A 16692-nucleotide genomic window follows, 5' to 3' on the forward strand; every position below is an offset into this window, starting at 1 on the left:
ATAATTATGATTCAGCCCAGTGAAATCTTTTCATAAACGCCTCCATTTAATACAAAGAGTACAGTGATATGTTAATCGTATCCTGTCTCACAGTAATTAATACATTACTGATTATCACAACTACTGTACTGTCAACTGGTATAGAAAAAATAGTTTCTTTTTACAAACTATTATTAGATTTGAGGTTTGGTTTTCTGTTTCATTCTGTTCTTTTGTAGTACCCTCACCCTTGTTTTTGTTTACATTCTATTGTCCCAGTCACGAATTTAAAACTAAGAATTTGTTTAGCAAAAATGTCTTCAATGAAGTCCAAAATTTTTCCTCCCACCTTCCCATATCGTATGAGAATATCATAATATCATGAGAACAACTTTTTTGCATTTTATATTATATCTAAAAAGAGACTATCAGTCTCTAATTTTGTATTTACAAATCTCCAATAATTTGGGGTAGTCTGAATTAGGAAACATAAAAATTTTATTATACTTATTAGAAATCATAGTCTTGATTCTATACATTATAGTGATTTTTTTAATTCAAAAAAAATCCAAGAATCCATCTTCCAAAGAAGTGGTGGGGGAGGGGAACTTGAGCTTTTCCATGTGATGAATGGGAAATGGGCATTCTCTCATTTTTGGCTGGGTGAGTTTATTAGCTTCAATAATATCTCCATAAAAATGTAGCTGCATGCCCACATTAATGGTATCCAATTGGAAATGCCAAATCTTAGAAGGTAAGAAGTATGTCACATACATGCCAGACAGAGAGCTGTGCTTATAAAAAGACCATTTGGGGATAAGAAAATGATTAAAGGGAAAGCCCAGTGTCAGGAGAACTATTTCAAAATTATAGTCAACATAGGGAATGTGTCTTTTCCCTTTCTCAGGGAGAGAGATAATTTGGGCTGTGTGTCTTAAGAGATACACAGAATGATTATTAGTCCTACCTATATGAATGTATTTTAAAGTGTTTTAACATTTATAAGTAATTTTCCTTACTATTTTATTAGGGAAATAATTTAAATATTATCATCTCTGGTTTACTGGTCATTACATTGATGGATAATTCTAAAAATCAATGTGAAATCTAACTGGTGCATTTTGATATTTACTTGGGGTTCCACTGTCTGAAACTTGAACATCCATCACTTATTTTCAATTATTGAAACTAAGAGGGAAGCAGGCTTACTTTTCTCTGAAAAACAGCAATCCAGTCAATGGCAGAAAACCAGCGGTGGTGCTTGATGTCGCCAACACCGTTCTTCAGGTTTCCGAAACGCTTGGTCAGGTCGACCTGGAGGAGGTTCCTCAGGAGGTCTTTGAGTTCGGAGCTGAAGTGGGAAGGGAATCGGACCTACACACAGACACCCACATGTTGAAATACATATTCTATACCTTTTCTCTACATTTTTCCCCTCTCTAGACATCTCTTCCCCAAAGGTGGTATAAATGAAGCCACACAGCGATGACCTTCAATCTACCCCTGAAATAAACAGTAGTCTGTAAATGCAATATTGCAATATAAAGGTTCCCATTGTCCTTATTTGAATCCTTCACATCATCATATTATTATTGTGATGAAGTGACTGGTAGAGCATAACTAGATTGGTCAATCAATCAACTGGATCTGGGAATTTGCTGAATTCTTTATTGACTTGAATTCTTTCTTTTTAAATTATAACTTGGAAATTTATCAATATCAAGTAGGGATGAGTGAAAGGAATGGAACAGCAATCTCTGCTTACCTTTCCGGAAATGATCTTTTCATAGATCTGAATGGGCTGGTCAGCAAAGAAGGGAGGATAACCAGCGGTCATCTCATAGATCAGCACTCCCAGAGCCCACCAGTCCACGGCCTTGTTGTATCCCTGAGATAAAGCAGTATTGAAGGTCAATTACTATTTCATTTCCTAAAATTAAATGGAGCCTAGGGGAGTTAATGATTGTATAATGATCTTCAAGCACATGAAAGAGTATCATAGCAGTTACTAAGCAGCTATCGAGGGTAGGAAAGGAAATGGGTTTAAACTATAATGGAACAAATTCAGGTTAAATAAAGAAGAGAACTTTGGAAACTAAAGACTGGTAAAAATTGAAACAGGCTATTAAAGAAACTTGTAAAATATTTACCAAAGGATATTAATAATACAGCCAATCTCAAAAATATGCTATCCCTTCTTCAGGCAGGGAGATGGACCAAATGACCTCTTAAAAGGCAGCATGGTATAGTGGGAAAAAAACCCACTGGATTTGGAGTCAAAAGACTTGAATTTGAGTCCCAGCTCCACCATTTACTAATTATATGATCATGAATAAGTCAGTTAGCCTCACTGAGACTCAGTTTCCTCATCTGTGATATGGGGATAATAATATTTGCCCTTCCTACCTCATATGATTGTTATGAAAAGTAAATAAGAGAATGTATATAGAGTGTTTTTTCAGACCTTTATAAATGTTACTTTTGTGGTTGTTATCATTCTCAGGGTGTATTGAAAGGACCTTCCCAAGATCTGTTAAACTACCAGCCTTCTGATAATTCAATATAAGAATGAGTAAGATCACCAGGGAGACCCTAGGAAGAATTTCCCAGTATTATGAAGACTTCAGGATGAAAGTGGTGGACTTGGGAGCACAGGTGGTCTTTCCTTGATTCCTACCATTTGATAGTAAGAACTTTGGGAAGTGAATAAGTGACTAAGAAGATGAAATGGGCAAAGATGATTTGTTTTTCTGAACCATGGTGTAAGATATAAGAATGAGGATCCCTTCACCAAGTACATATAAAGAACCCAGGGAGAAAAGGGGGGTGGGGGACCTTCCCTGCTCCTGCTCTTATTTTTCTCCACCATTTGCTAAGTTTTCTTGTTTTTCAGATTTTCTTTTATTTATTTGTATGTTGATTTCTTCCTCCCACTCCTTGCCCAAATTCAATTGAAGAAAAGATTTCAAACTGGGTAGCACCTGAAGGTGATCTTTCTCTACAAAGAGTTGAGTAATTCTAGACTTTCCTTACTGGTAATTTTGCAGTGGAAGAGAAAGACAAAGGGAACAGTCATTGTGTATCTGATTCTGCCTAAAAAGAAGGAAATGGCCCGTGAAGTGAAAATGACAGAACCCTTGGGAGGAAGAAACAATGTCATTTCAGATGGCATTGGGGAATGTCTTGCCCAGTCTAGACCAAGCTCAAGACTTAAAGCAAATAAGTTTTGAATAATTCCTTAATAGAATAACAAGGATTCTTTGGCCTGGGCTGCTAAAAGGGAAGTTAATCGAGGAGAACTTGGATGCTGTCTGGAATGAAATCCTTGTACCTAATAACAAAGAATTACTTCTTTAAAAGAATTAATGATTACTATAATTTCCTGAAGGAAGAAAAGGGGGAAGTGTCTAAGTGTGTAGTGCAATGCTAATCTCAGTTTATAAAGGACAAATCCAAGATATGGAAGATGGGCATAGCTCTTAACAGTAGAGTTAGAAAAGGAAGAATGGTGTAATCTCATGGTTTATAGCCTAATTTGACCTAAGGTTTGCTAAAGGAAGTAGGCCTTTTTTTTTTTACAGGATTGAAGATGAGAGAAAGTCAAAGCAAATATAAGGGGAGGAACAAGAAGGCAGAACTACTCAGTGCCTATTTTTGCTCCTTTTTTTGATCAAGGGTAATAATTTTTAAGTCTGGCCAGGAGAAAAACAAAAGATCTTAACAAGCAATTGAGATGTAAGATAAGAGAGGAGAGGGTAAGAGAGCATATTGCTAATGCTACCCTCATTGAATTCAAGTGAACTTGTACATGTGGCTACTGAATCATGATTAAAACCAATTTTGGCAAGTAGGATTTGGGCCCCTAGACTTTTATCAGGCCAAATGGGGGATATCATTAATAATTAAAATTAAGTTCATTAGTCCAGAGCTTCAAGGATTCATCTTTTTCTTTTTTAACAAAATAGGCACACAGTACAGTTTGTACATCCTCAGAAAGAGATAAAGAAATCAATCTAAACTATCATGGGTTTGGGAGAGCCCACTGTAACAAACTAATTTCTTTTTATTTTCAGAAAAGGTTATTAAACCAGAAGATACTTTACTTGCCTTAGACAAATCTGAATTTATGTATCTCAGATATTAAGAGATCTGTATATATGAATTTGAATAAGGAAGATGGTAAAGTATTTTATGATTTCTTTAAGGATCAATGTATAAGGAGGTAGATTTAGGGCTGCCCACATGGCCAACTGATTTATATCTCCATCGGTGGCCCAGGGTCATCTCTTTGGCTTTGGCTCAGTGACACAGATAAAAGTACAAATGAAAGGTTTACCAAATTTGGATGGGACATAAATCTGGGACTTGGAGTTAGTTTAATGCAATGGAGAGCAGAATCAGGATCCAAAAAGATTTCAATGGGCTGAACTACTGGGATGAAGTTATCAAGATGAAATTTAACAGAGATAATTTTTAGAAGGTTCAAAAAGTCACCTGCACCAGTATAGAATGGGATAGCCATAACTACAAAGAAGATCATTTGAAAAAAAAATAACATTTGGGGGTTTAGTAGACTGCAAACTCCTTGTGAATCAAGTGTGATGAGGAAACTGAAAAAAACTTAAGCAATCTCAGGATACATTAATGGCATCCAGAGTGAGGAGGGTACACTCTACTTTTCCTCTTTGCACTCTGCTTTAGTTGGAGTACCATGTCAGGTTCTAATTGCTGCATTTTAAGAATGGCATTGACAAGCTTGGAATGGGTCCAGAGAGGGCATTCAGGATGGTAAAGGAACTCCAAAGCATGCCAAATGAGGATTGGTTGGAGGAACTGGGGATTTAGCTTGGAGAAGAGAAGAGTTAAAGGGTGCATGATTACTTTATTGTAAAATCTCAAGTCTCCACCATTAGGGGTCTGACCTGCCCGTCTTGGATCTGGAGGACAGAACTAGAACCAAGGGATGGAAGTTACAGAGAGGCAGATTTTGATTTAATATAAGGAAAAATGTCCTAATAATCAGAGCTACCCAAAAATGGAATTGGTTGTTTTTGTAGGTAATGAGTTCTCAGTCAGTGGAGGTCTTCAAGCAGGGGCTGGATGACCACTTGTTGGGGATGTTGTAGTTAAAATTTATGCTTGGGTAGCATTGGAATTATGTGACCTCAGATCCAACTCTGCAATTCTCTCAGTTCAGGCAAAAGTGCTTTGTGTGTAAAAAAAAAGCACTATATCAATATAAGCTACTAAGATTTTGAGCTCCAACATACATTGAGACAGGACTTCTATGTCATAATCAGGAGCTTCAAATAAAACGGTAGCTCTGGGACATCTGGAAAATGTGAGAAATTGCCTACTAAGTTACTGGAACTTAGAAGGATTAGTGTGCCAAGGTCACTTAATCACAAGCTAAACTTTTGGAAAACAAACATTTAATGGGATGCCTAATCACTTTCAGGGAATGGCAAGCACTTAATTGAAGTGCCTATCACACTAAGCCTCCACTAAGAGTGGGTCTTGGGTTCTAAAAGCTATGCCAGGGGGACATAAGCTCTAGCAGATTCTTCTAAACTCACAAAGCATTGAAAATTTAGGTCTTGTTTAAACCTCTCTTGTTTAAGGACTAAACTTATTGACTTGGGAAAGCGTCATCACCATGTTGGGAAACATTAATGAATTTTTGGGCCACAGCATCTCTCGAAGACCATCTACTGAGTTATACAGAGGTTGTGATCTGCCTTAGTGAAGGTAGTACCTGCACTAACCAAATCACAGATCCTTTAAGTAATTATGTCACATTGACATATATATTTATATGCTCTACTGGCTTCAATTCACCCATTAAGTTCATTAGCGAGCAAAATTTATTTAATTTATATCAATATAAAAATTTATAAGAAAATAGTTTGTTTTTAAAGCACTAATGAACAAATATAAGTATTCAAGATAAAATAACAAAACAATGTACATTCCCATTAAAGCTTATTAGCATAGTTCTTAATTACTTCATAATGGATTGTTTCAAGATAGAATTCCATTAAAGAAAATGACAAAATGAAACAATTTTTATAATAAAGCTATTTGCTCATTCTAAATATGACCCACACTGTAAGACCATGATTTGATTGGTCTGAGGAGTGCTCCATAATGAACAATCTTGTACAATGATGCTTTCTCAACAGTTACCTTTGTATGATAGAATAACTGACTGTGTTGGGAAGCAATGAGCTGAGCTCTTTCCAGCTCTTTTGTTCTGTCATCAAGTATGATATAATTGAATGAATCTATTATTCAAATCCCTTCTCATCCTCCCTACAGACTAAGCTACCATGAATTGAGGGAAATGGGATAAAAGTGGAAACTATCATTTTTGGATGTTGGTGCTGCAATGAGCTGCTGAGTGTATTAGAATTCTTCTAGTCAGTCTGCATGTATACAGAATTGTGGGTTCTTACTGTGTTGAATGATATCCTAACAGAGTCTCATACATGAGTGGATATCTATATCTGCAGCTTAACTGTTAACTTAAATAGATGGGATGAACTGATGACTAATATACACCTGTCAATATGTCTGTATTTGTGATATCTTATTCCAATGATTTCCCCATTACTAGAAATAATAAGCACTGGATTATTCATCTAGTTTTATAACCTTGGATTTATTTATACTATCTCCTTAACAACAAGGGTAGCAGTTAGCTAAAATTGTGGAAGCAATGGGAAGCCCTACACAGGCAATTTTTAGTAGTTAATGCAGAAATTATAGATTTCAATTAGTATGCTGGAAGTAGAGAAATCATAGCAAATACTTTTTGTCAATTAATTTTAAAATTATCCTGGATTTGAAAAATTCAGGATGATGTATGCATTAGGTTGTTGACCATACAAGATTTCCTAATAAAATGTACCTTGCTGAGGATGATCTCAGGAGCCAAGTATTCAGGGGTTCCACAAAGGGTCCAGGTTCTGCCCTTCACCCTTTTGGCGAATCCAAAGTCAGTGACCTATTAAAAAGTGGAAAAAATAGAATTATCCTTTTACTATTAGGGGTATCAATTAAAGTAATTCTAATAAATGCCTTCTAAATGAATGAAAACAGTTTCTGTTATAATTTGATTAATTCATACCAGGATGTATCCATATTTGTCAATCAGAAGGTTTTCGGGCTTCAGGTCACGGTAGACCAGGTCAAGAGCATGAAGATACTCAAAAGTCAGAACAATCTGGGAGGCATAGAAGCGGGCGTGGGGCTCACTGTAAGGAATGAAAACATGATGGATTCCATAAATATACATAGTTAATGTCAATAAACATAGTTAATATTTATGAAAATTCCTGAATGGTGGGGTTTCATTTGTGCTGAAAGGTGATGATTGTGGTTGTCTGCTAGCTCCTATGCCACTGAAAAACATCCTTAGGGGTGCTTTTGATGTACTTGCCATAGGTTGCTAAGTCATTTTAAAGTCATCAAAAGCATACCAGTTGGTCCACTCTGATTTCCTTTTGTTGCATTTCAAGAATACTTGCCTGTAGTAGGTTGAATAAAAATGAGCCCAAGGAGTAATTGTGAAGGACATAGAGTGCTATATTGTTTCTCTTATGGTAAACATGTACTCTGGAATTTAGCCAAATTTGCTTTTTGTGAGGTCTCTTCAAAACTATGGTCACTCATTGCTAGCACTGGCAGAAAATAGCCATTTTATATTATTTTATTTGAATTTATAAATGGATGCTTTTACTACATTATGTCTTGTTACATAAACTTCTACTGCATTGTACAAATAACCCCAAATTTATTTAATCTAATTAATATGTATTTAGGGTATTGAGGGTTCTCTGAAACGCAGGAGTGAAATATCAGCCAAAATAAACTCTAGTCCTTAAAATTTAAAGAGAAAAAAAGACCTGGATTACCTGAATCTGCCAATCTTTCTGAGGTGGGAAAACATCTCACCACCAGGTACATATTCCATAACCATGTACAGGTTAGAATTATCCTGTGAGTTAGAGAAAAAAATTTAAGTGATATTCAAAAAAATACTCAACCTAAGTTGTTTCTTGAAAAATATTTTTAAGTTATAGTGTTTTCCATTAGGAAAGAACACTTTTACAATCTACTTGACAGGTTAATAATGTGGGAATAGAGTGCTTCACCAGAGTCCTCCAGACTCCCGATGTTAGGGCACTCTTCCACTGTATTCTGGAACTATCATAAATCTATCCTGATTTTCCTCAGCTTCCAATATCCATAGGCCTAGTTGACTTAAGAGTGTCCTATACAGCCTCCAAATATGAGAGCGGACATTTGTATGGTAAAGACTAAGAGAGGAGACTAAGTCAAAATACATTTATTTCCCTGAAAACAGGTACTCAAGAATTTTTTTTTTTGCCTCTGGTACAAGATAAGAGAAAGGGACCATTTCCCCCCTTTGTTTGCTTTTCTGAAAATAAAGAAAACCATTTTGTAAGAGGCCAAATAGCAGAGGGACACATAAGACCTCATACTTTTACTGTGATGATAGCATGTTTCATTCCAGATAATGGAAATGCCACAATAATAATGCAAGAAAAAAATGTCAATATTTATTAGAAAAACTATCTCTGCAGTTTCCAGAGTCGTGTGAATGGAGACTCAAGGACTAAGTTGATTCTTAAAAAATTAAGAAGCTAGAAATTAAGTTACTGAATAAGAAGCACCAGAAGGGATACAATGGAAGCAGAAAAAAAAGTGGGTAGATATGTCCATCTGTATGAATCAAAGAAATATGTTTTATTAGAAGTCACTGTGGCTTTTGATAAATTCAAATATCCAACTTCATAATAGCATGTCACAAATAAGTATAGATGTCAATTTATCTAGAGAGAACCTGGAAAGATTTCAAATACTTTATGAGGTTATAAGCACAAGAGGTTTTAACTATGTACAATTTTTTTTACTTGATATTCTCTTTTTTGTTTTATTTTTCATATCTAAACAAAATTTACCTTGAAAGCATATTCCAGCTTGACCAGGAAAGGAAAATTCACAGCCTGCAGGATCCTTTTCTCATTCAAAGTATGCTCAATCTGCTTCAGTTTAACAACCTTTGGGGGAGGTGCAATGTAAACATTTTCAGAACAAATGTGCAGAATAGCAGAAATAGAATTGCTTTTAAATGGAAGGTTTTTCACATAGTGCTAAACTTGGGTTAATGGAAGTCTTGCGAATTTTATCGTCATAGCAAGAACACCAATTAAATCAAAATTATTAGACAGCAAATGATCACAGGAGATTAAAAAAAGGATCAGTTGTGATTTGAAAATTGAAATGACTTCTATTTTTAAATAAATGAAAAATGGTGAGGTGGAAATTAAACAATTTGTCAATTTAATATATATCATGAAGAGTCATAGAATAAGGAAAAAAAAGATAAATTTGTCCATATAGAATAAAAGAGAGGATTGTCTAAAAAATGTCATGTCTTTATGAAGACTAGGTCTTACTGAATTAATTAAACTTCCTCCTGATAGATTTGGTACAGCGAGGAAGGAAGTAATTTATTTTGACTTTAGCAAGGTTTGTGATTCTTTCCTACATGACTTGGCAAATCTTATGTTCACTCTCAAGCCCCATCTATGCTCGGTGGCAGTCTGCCAGTGTGTGACTGGCAGTGGATGGGAGGTAGAGCCCTTAGTGGTGGTGGATATGGAAAGATCTAGTAAGGGGAGTGGTTTAGGCAAGAGTCATTAGAAAGCCCCTCCACCACCTCCATCTCTTTCATCAAATAGAGATTTGCAAATTGCTCTTTTAATGGCATCTTGCCTTTATAAAGGTCTCAACAGGAATACCTTCATGCCTAAAACAAGTCAAAATCATCACCTATTTGTTCCTCTTTCCCTCTGCCACTGAAACAGTGATCTCCTTAACTGAGGCTAATTCTATTACCTATGCCTTTAATCCTATTCCTTCTAGTCTCTTTCCAAGACCTTGATTCTGCAGTCATCTTGCATCTCTTAGGCATTTCTCCAAGACCTTTTTCCTGCAGTCATCCTCTATCTCTTGGGCATCTTTAATCTCTTCCTCTTAATTGGCTACAAACATTCTAGGATCTCCCAGATCCAAGGAAAGCCTTCCTTTGAGCATTCTATTTTTTGCATCCAACTACTCTCTCCATCATTGCTTAATGACTCAAAGCTGTCCACATTGATACATCTGCTTCCTCATTTCCACTCTTCCCTAAATCTTTGCAATTTGGCTTGCATTTTTACAGCAGAATGGGAACAGCTACTGTATTTCAACAAGGCTTCCCACCCCAGCTCTGATCCTGTAAAGAGGTTAGTCTTTGCAGTTTTAGACACTATCATTTCCTTCTGTTAGATACTTTCCTCTTTCCCTTTCCCTAAGTCTCTCTAAATTCTCTATCTCAGCCTCCTTTACTAGTTCTTCAGCCATTTAATCTTTTTTATGGGATTTTTAAGTTATTTTCCTAGGTCCTATCTTGGTTCTTCACCACCACCCCCCCCCCCCCCCCCCCCCCCCCCGCCACATTCATTCACTCTCATGGCTTTACCCACCTCCTCTAGGGAAAGAATTCTTAAAACTACCATCTTCATCCTGATGTCTTTCTTGACATTTATCTACAGCTAGAGGGCCTACTGGCAACTCAAACCAAACATCTCAGATCAACCTATCTTTCTTCCTGAACCTTGATTTCACTTATTTTTCTATCATTAATGTCACCAATTTCCTTGACTCCTGTATTCATAATATTGGTAACTTTCTTTAACTACCTCTTTGCTTTCTCTCTCATATCCAATTAACAAGATCTAGCAATTCCATTCTAGTGGGTCTTCATGCCTCCTCTCCTGGCCTTTAACTCTACATGCCATAGACAGAATCTTCTTATTTAAAAATTTTGTCAAGTCACGCCATCTACTTAGTGAGGAAAGTACAATCTTTTATTGTCTGGCATTTCCAGTTCTACCACAATCTAGATACATCTTATTATTTCCAACTTCCTTTTGTTCTTCTCCATACATGCTGTATTCTAGGTAGACTAGATGACTTTCTGCTCCCCTTAACTAAGCTTTTTGATTTATGTTGTTTTGAACCTTCATTTGTCTTACATTTCTTTCCTATACTATTAATTGGGTCTTTCAGTACCCAATTGAAATGTTATCTTCTCTATGAAGCTTTGCCTTATACCCTATCAGTAATAGCTTTCCCCCTTGGACCTCACATAGCCCTTTATTTCATATTCCTATAATGTGCTTATATGTAATTTTTATTGTTTTATATTTTTTATCTTTATCTCCTTGATAGACTATAATTCCATGAAGGTAAGGGCTATATTTTATTTAAACAATGTTATTTCTTCAATCTTTGTCATAGTAGCCTGCATACAGCAGGAACTTAATAAATGTCTGTTAAGTAGAATCAAAGGGTGTGCAAGCACATTAGTAAACCAGAAAGTTGGTACTGTCAGATACATGCAAAATTTGTTAGAAAATGATTCTCCACATTGGTCAAAGGCTTCTAGTCAACCAAGGAGTCAGGGGGGGAAAAAAACCTCAACATAAATTAGATGTGTATTAGTATTGTTAGAGAAGAAATAGAACTGGTATGAATAAAGAATATAGTATGTAGAAATCATAAGGAAATTTTTCATTATAATGAAAATGCAAGAAAATAATTAGAATTTTAAATGGCATACACTTCCCATTCCTTTTACTGCTTCATCTTATTTTTTTCTATTACTAAGTCCCTTCAAAAAAAAACCATTAAATGGAGCCAGACATGATAGGCTTCATCCTGATAAGAGATTTAAAGAGCCCTGAATTTGACTTTAAATTTAAAAAAAATTTTTTTTTAGATCCAGGACAAAGAAACAACAGAAAAATTAGCTGTTACATGACTCTGAAATTTCCAGATTCTGGAGATATTTCTCAAACATTTAGCCTGGAGAATTTTTAGGCATCTGTCATACAGAGATAAAAAGCAATTTCCAAATTGTGCTCATTTCTGGACTCCACTTAGTTATAATATAGAAGCAGGTAATTAGGGTGTGGGGAAAAAAGTATCTGTCCAATCTATGTGGAAACATGAAAGGAATTGGAATTGTATGGGCACAAAAAGAGAAGGCTGAAGCAGCAATTTAACAACGGTGGTATGAATGGTTAGATTACAAAGAAGCCATCTTTGTAATATTATTGATCCAAAAGAATTAAGATTTGTCTTCAGGAGGATTTAGGTTAGGAATAAAGAAAAAGGTCTTTAAAAATAAAAAATAAATAAAATGAAAATTTAAAAGTTTTTCTAATAGTCCCTTTAAAGAGTCACAAATAGTGCTATCTTTTTATCAGCAACATGTTTGAGGTCCTAATCACAAAAGAAAGACCATTATGGGCCTTGGCGAGGAATGATTGACTGTTCACAAGACAATAATATTGCTAGAAATCTGAAACAATTACATTCATCCCTATAGTTATTACAGAAGAATGTGGAGGATAGAGGACCATTTCTTGAATCTTTTTTTTTTAAGTGATAAATTTCCTTAGCAGAAGGGAATGGTACAATTCTTTCGAGGGCACAATTAATTTGGAATCCAAAGAACATGCGAAACCACAAGTCTGTCACTACCTTACTGTGTGACCTCTCTCTGAAGTCTGTAAAAACAGCTACTCATACCTACCATGATTATATAGCATTTTACAAATAATTAAATGATTTATTTCTAAGGTGGGAAGGTAGGATAAGAAAAGGTCTCTCTTTTGAAAAATGAAATTAAAAACGCAATCCTACAAAACAAAGATAGCTAAAGTTAAAGATGAGAACAGAACAAACTGTTCTACTTTCATCCAAACAAATCTTTGAATTTTGCTATATATCTAATATCACATTAATCTTCCATTTGAAACCATAGTATTATGGTATTTTATTGATATACTAGCAAATGGAAAAAATGGAATTCCCAATTGAACCATTTTCTAATCTTATCAAGGAGAACATGGTGCATAAGATAAATTTATTATGTTCATATTGGCATAGCCAGTGTATATATGTCATTATAAGCATATCTGTCATAATAATGACATATACTATCACTATGAACTTAGTGAGAGCTAGCATTTAATATGGACTTTTAAAGGTTAAAAAGTCCTTTATATAAATTCTCTCATCTGATCCACTCATGAGGAAACTAAGGCTCTGCAAATTTGAATTACTTGCGCACAGGTCACACATTCAGTAAGTGTCAGAGCAAGGGTCAACTCATGTTCCTCCTCACTCTTTCTATCATACTGACCATATCGATTCCACATGAAGTGGAAGATTTTATTTGCTCTATTAATGAATCCAAATTTTAACAGAATTTATTATGCATTTTCTATACTAAACTCTGGGTTCAGATATGGACTAGATGGTCTTTAACATTCCTTCTAACTCTAATCTCTGATAGACTTGGAAAATAGTATCTCCTTAATTTTCCTGAATTGTATTTTGAGCAAGTTTCTAGTGCACTTATCAAGAAATATTCTGAATTATAGTAACCTAAGTTTGAGTCATACCTCCACATGATAGCAAATCTCAAAGAAGGCAAGTTTTATCTATTGACTATTCACACCAGGGACTTAGACAATGCTCTTTATACAACAGGTCCTGGTTTGTTGAATTCAATGGATTAATATGCTTTCATTTGTTATATCTGTGACTCTTAAACACATTCCAGGGAGATTGGGCAGAATCTCAGAACACTCCACGTATCAGATATGGGTCCTGGACATCTGAAAGAAAGGTGTCATCATAGACTCGCCCTCCTGGGGGTACTGACTCCTTCCACCATCCTGAACCCCAGTCTCTGAGCAGATGGCAAACACAACCAGAGTCCATGGGAATTTTGAAGGGAAGGGAAGATAAAGAAAGGCCACAATGATAAGCCTTACTTTCTGACCCTACTGGCTAGTTTACCAGTGGGGTACTAAATGAAGACTCTACCAATTCAACAAACAATTGTACCTGCTATTAGCAAGCCACCAAACTAAGTCCTCAGAATATAAAGATCAAAGCAGCAATAGACCTTGCCTCCAACTAGCTTATAGTCACCAAGAAGGGTAATATTTATGCACAAATAAATACAATATACTCGAATGTGATAAGAGCAAAAGAGAGAGCTATAAAAAAAAATGCTACAAGGTAATAAATACAACATGAAGAGGCCTTAGGGACTGTTCAGTGACTAGATTCTTATCCAACCTCTTCATTTCACAGAAGACAAAAAAGAGACCAAGGGAAATAAATTTGCAGAGTGGAACTTAAAGAAGTGACCACTTAAGGGAAACCAGATGGAAACCATCACAGAAAAGAAAGGGAGATTGAATGTCCAGGGAATTGATAACCCTACTGTTGACATTCAAATCTAGACTAGATGGAGTGAGTCCTGATTTGAAGCAGTTTTGCCAAAATAAATACTAGGCAAAGACATGGGTTGGCATACTCTGAAAGACTGTGGTCTTTTAGCTCCAAGTCTCCTCCTATAGAGGTAAACCAGTTTTGGAACCAAGATAAGTATCACATTCAGACATAAACTCCTGTAATGGAGTTGAATCTGCATTTTCTTGCTACCTGTCTGTCCCCAGCAATCCCCTACAGTTTTTGCATTAGAAAAGAAAATTGGTAAGGAAACCCATTCCCATTTTGAGCTAATTGATTCTTTGAAAGTTTTTCTTACATCAAGCCTAGTTCCGGTTCTCTATTTTCCAACCATTAATTTTAGTTCTGTCTTCTAGCCAGGAAGGAGAAATCGAAAAATTTTTCCTTGTAGCATTTCTTTAATTACTTGGAAACAGTTATGCATTCCATCTACCCATCCATCCACTCCCAGCTGCATGCCCTCCCCTCCCCACAAAATTTTTTCTTCTCCTTGCTAACCATCCCCAGGTAATTAAATAGAATTGATTAGTATATTTCTATTTTGATATATTTTAGTATATATATATATATATATATATATATATATATATACTATATTTTTAGTATATTTCTATTTTAATATCTGTGCAATATTCCTAGTTGACTTATCCCACTTATCAGATATGGATCAAGCACATTGGAATTATAACCTTGTCATAAATTTACCCTTTTGGTGAACTGACCACCTACTCTGTGAATATAATATCATGGAACAATTCTCTACAGCGAATATATTCTGTGATGAGTCGGTCCAAAATTGAATCAATTCACATTATGACAGGAAAACAAACAAACAAACAAAAAATGTCCTTAATTTTGTGTCTTTATCTACTGAAACAACTAAAAACATGGACTATCTCACTTTGTCCTTGGAATTCCCAACATTTAGCATAGTGCTTTGGATATATTTGTTTATTCTACTAGTCCTCCTTAAGATTCATATCACAGGTTTAGGGCTGGAAGGAACCTTGAAGATCACCCATCTAGTCCAATCCCCTCATTTTACAGATGAGAAAACTGAGGCCCAGTGTAATTAAATTGAACTGGTTAGGATATTTCTATGGCTCTCAAACATATTCTTAGGTGACTTAAGTGACTTGCCCATGGTCACATGGGTAGCAGAACTGGGATATGAACTCAAGTCCTCTGCCTCCAAATTCAGCACCCTTTCCACGGCAACAGACCCTATTCCCTGAAATAAAAATAAAACAAACAAACAAACAAACAAAAAAAAAACCAAGCAAAAACCAAAAAAACTGGAACCAGCAACAAAAAACCCACCCCCCGAATAAGGAAACAAATAACCTTCAAAACCACCAAAGTCAATTTAGTGGGCACATGCTAGGGAATTTCTTAACTTTCAAAGATATGATCAGATCATGTATATACGTGCATTCATTTGTCATAATTTGGAAGCTGGAAGCAGCTAAGTCAAATAGCACATATGCTTGGGAATAGTCTCCTTCAGAAAAACTTCTCTCTGTCTGCCTCCATCCCTCCCTCTCTCCCTCCCCTCTCCCCCTCCCTTTCAAAAAACACATAGGCATGCACACGCACACACACACTCACACACAAAAAAAACTTATTAGTGTTTTAGAATTCTACTTTGAGTGACATCATTTCTTGGCCAGGAAAATTCAGGTTAAATATAAATTTATTAAGCAAATATATCAAGGTAAAGGATTCCAAGCTTCTCAAATGGCACATTCATAAGAACATACTCTAGCTTAATTCTTAAATAAAATTTGAATGAACTAACTTACTTTTTCCTGCTGTGTTTGTGGAGCACATTTGCCTTGTCTAGTGCAAGTATTCTCTACCAGAGTCTTCTCTTTCTGCCCAGGAAGCAAAAACCAAACCAAAATGCAAAGGTACCTCACACAGTGAACCCAAACAAGAGGCACAGCAAATCACGTTCATTCACAATCTTTACCGATGTTCAACAGAGGACCTGTACAGAACTACTTTGGGGGGGTCTAGTCCTGTGTCCGGACCCTTCCAGGGATGCAGTTTATTTATCATTGTAGATCAGCATGTTTTAGAATTGCCAACAAGGGAAGAGGAAATTGCCATTTGCCCTGGGACCATATAGTCTGTAAGGGACTGAGGCTGGATATTAGCCCAGTAGGCTGATCCTCAAAGGATAGATCCTGATTATTTAATAAACCTTTCCAACTTAGTAAGGCCTGGAAAAAATTGTGATTTTTAGCATTGTCTTTAGGGACCGAAGTTCAACTCTTCACTATGAAGTACCATCAGAATAGG

The 16692-nt window shown here is 35.8% G+C and overlaps 1 protein-coding gene across 1 annotated transcript in view; it reads right to left on the bottom strand.

Moving 5' to 3' along the window:
• The window catches only part of PRKACB (protein kinase cAMP-activated catalytic subunit beta), a 33236-nt gene that overhangs the window by 726 nt on the left and 15818 nt on the right, over positions 1-16692 (bottom strand). The window contains exons 4-9 of the mRNA XM_074221806.1: positions 8967-9065; positions 7896-7978; positions 7109-7235; positions 6890-6985; positions 1745-1867; positions 1189-1353 (exon numbers count right to left, since the gene is read on the bottom strand). Coding sequence (XP_074077907.1) covers positions 1189-1353; positions 1745-1867; positions 6890-6985; positions 7109-7235; positions 7896-7978; positions 8967-9065 — 693 coding nt within the window. The remainder of the gene's footprint in view (positions 1-1188; positions 1354-1744; positions 1868-6889; positions 6986-7108; positions 7236-7895; positions 7979-8966; positions 9066-16692) is intronic.

The sequence above is a fragment of the Macrotis lagotis genome, chromosome 2 (assembly GCF_037893015.1).
Source record: "Macrotis lagotis isolate mMagLag1 chromosome 2, bilby.v1.9.chrom.fasta, whole genome shotgun sequence".
In the NCBI taxonomy this organism is placed as follows: domain Eukaryota; kingdom Metazoa; phylum Chordata; class Mammalia; order Peramelemorphia; family Peramelidae; genus Macrotis; species Macrotis lagotis.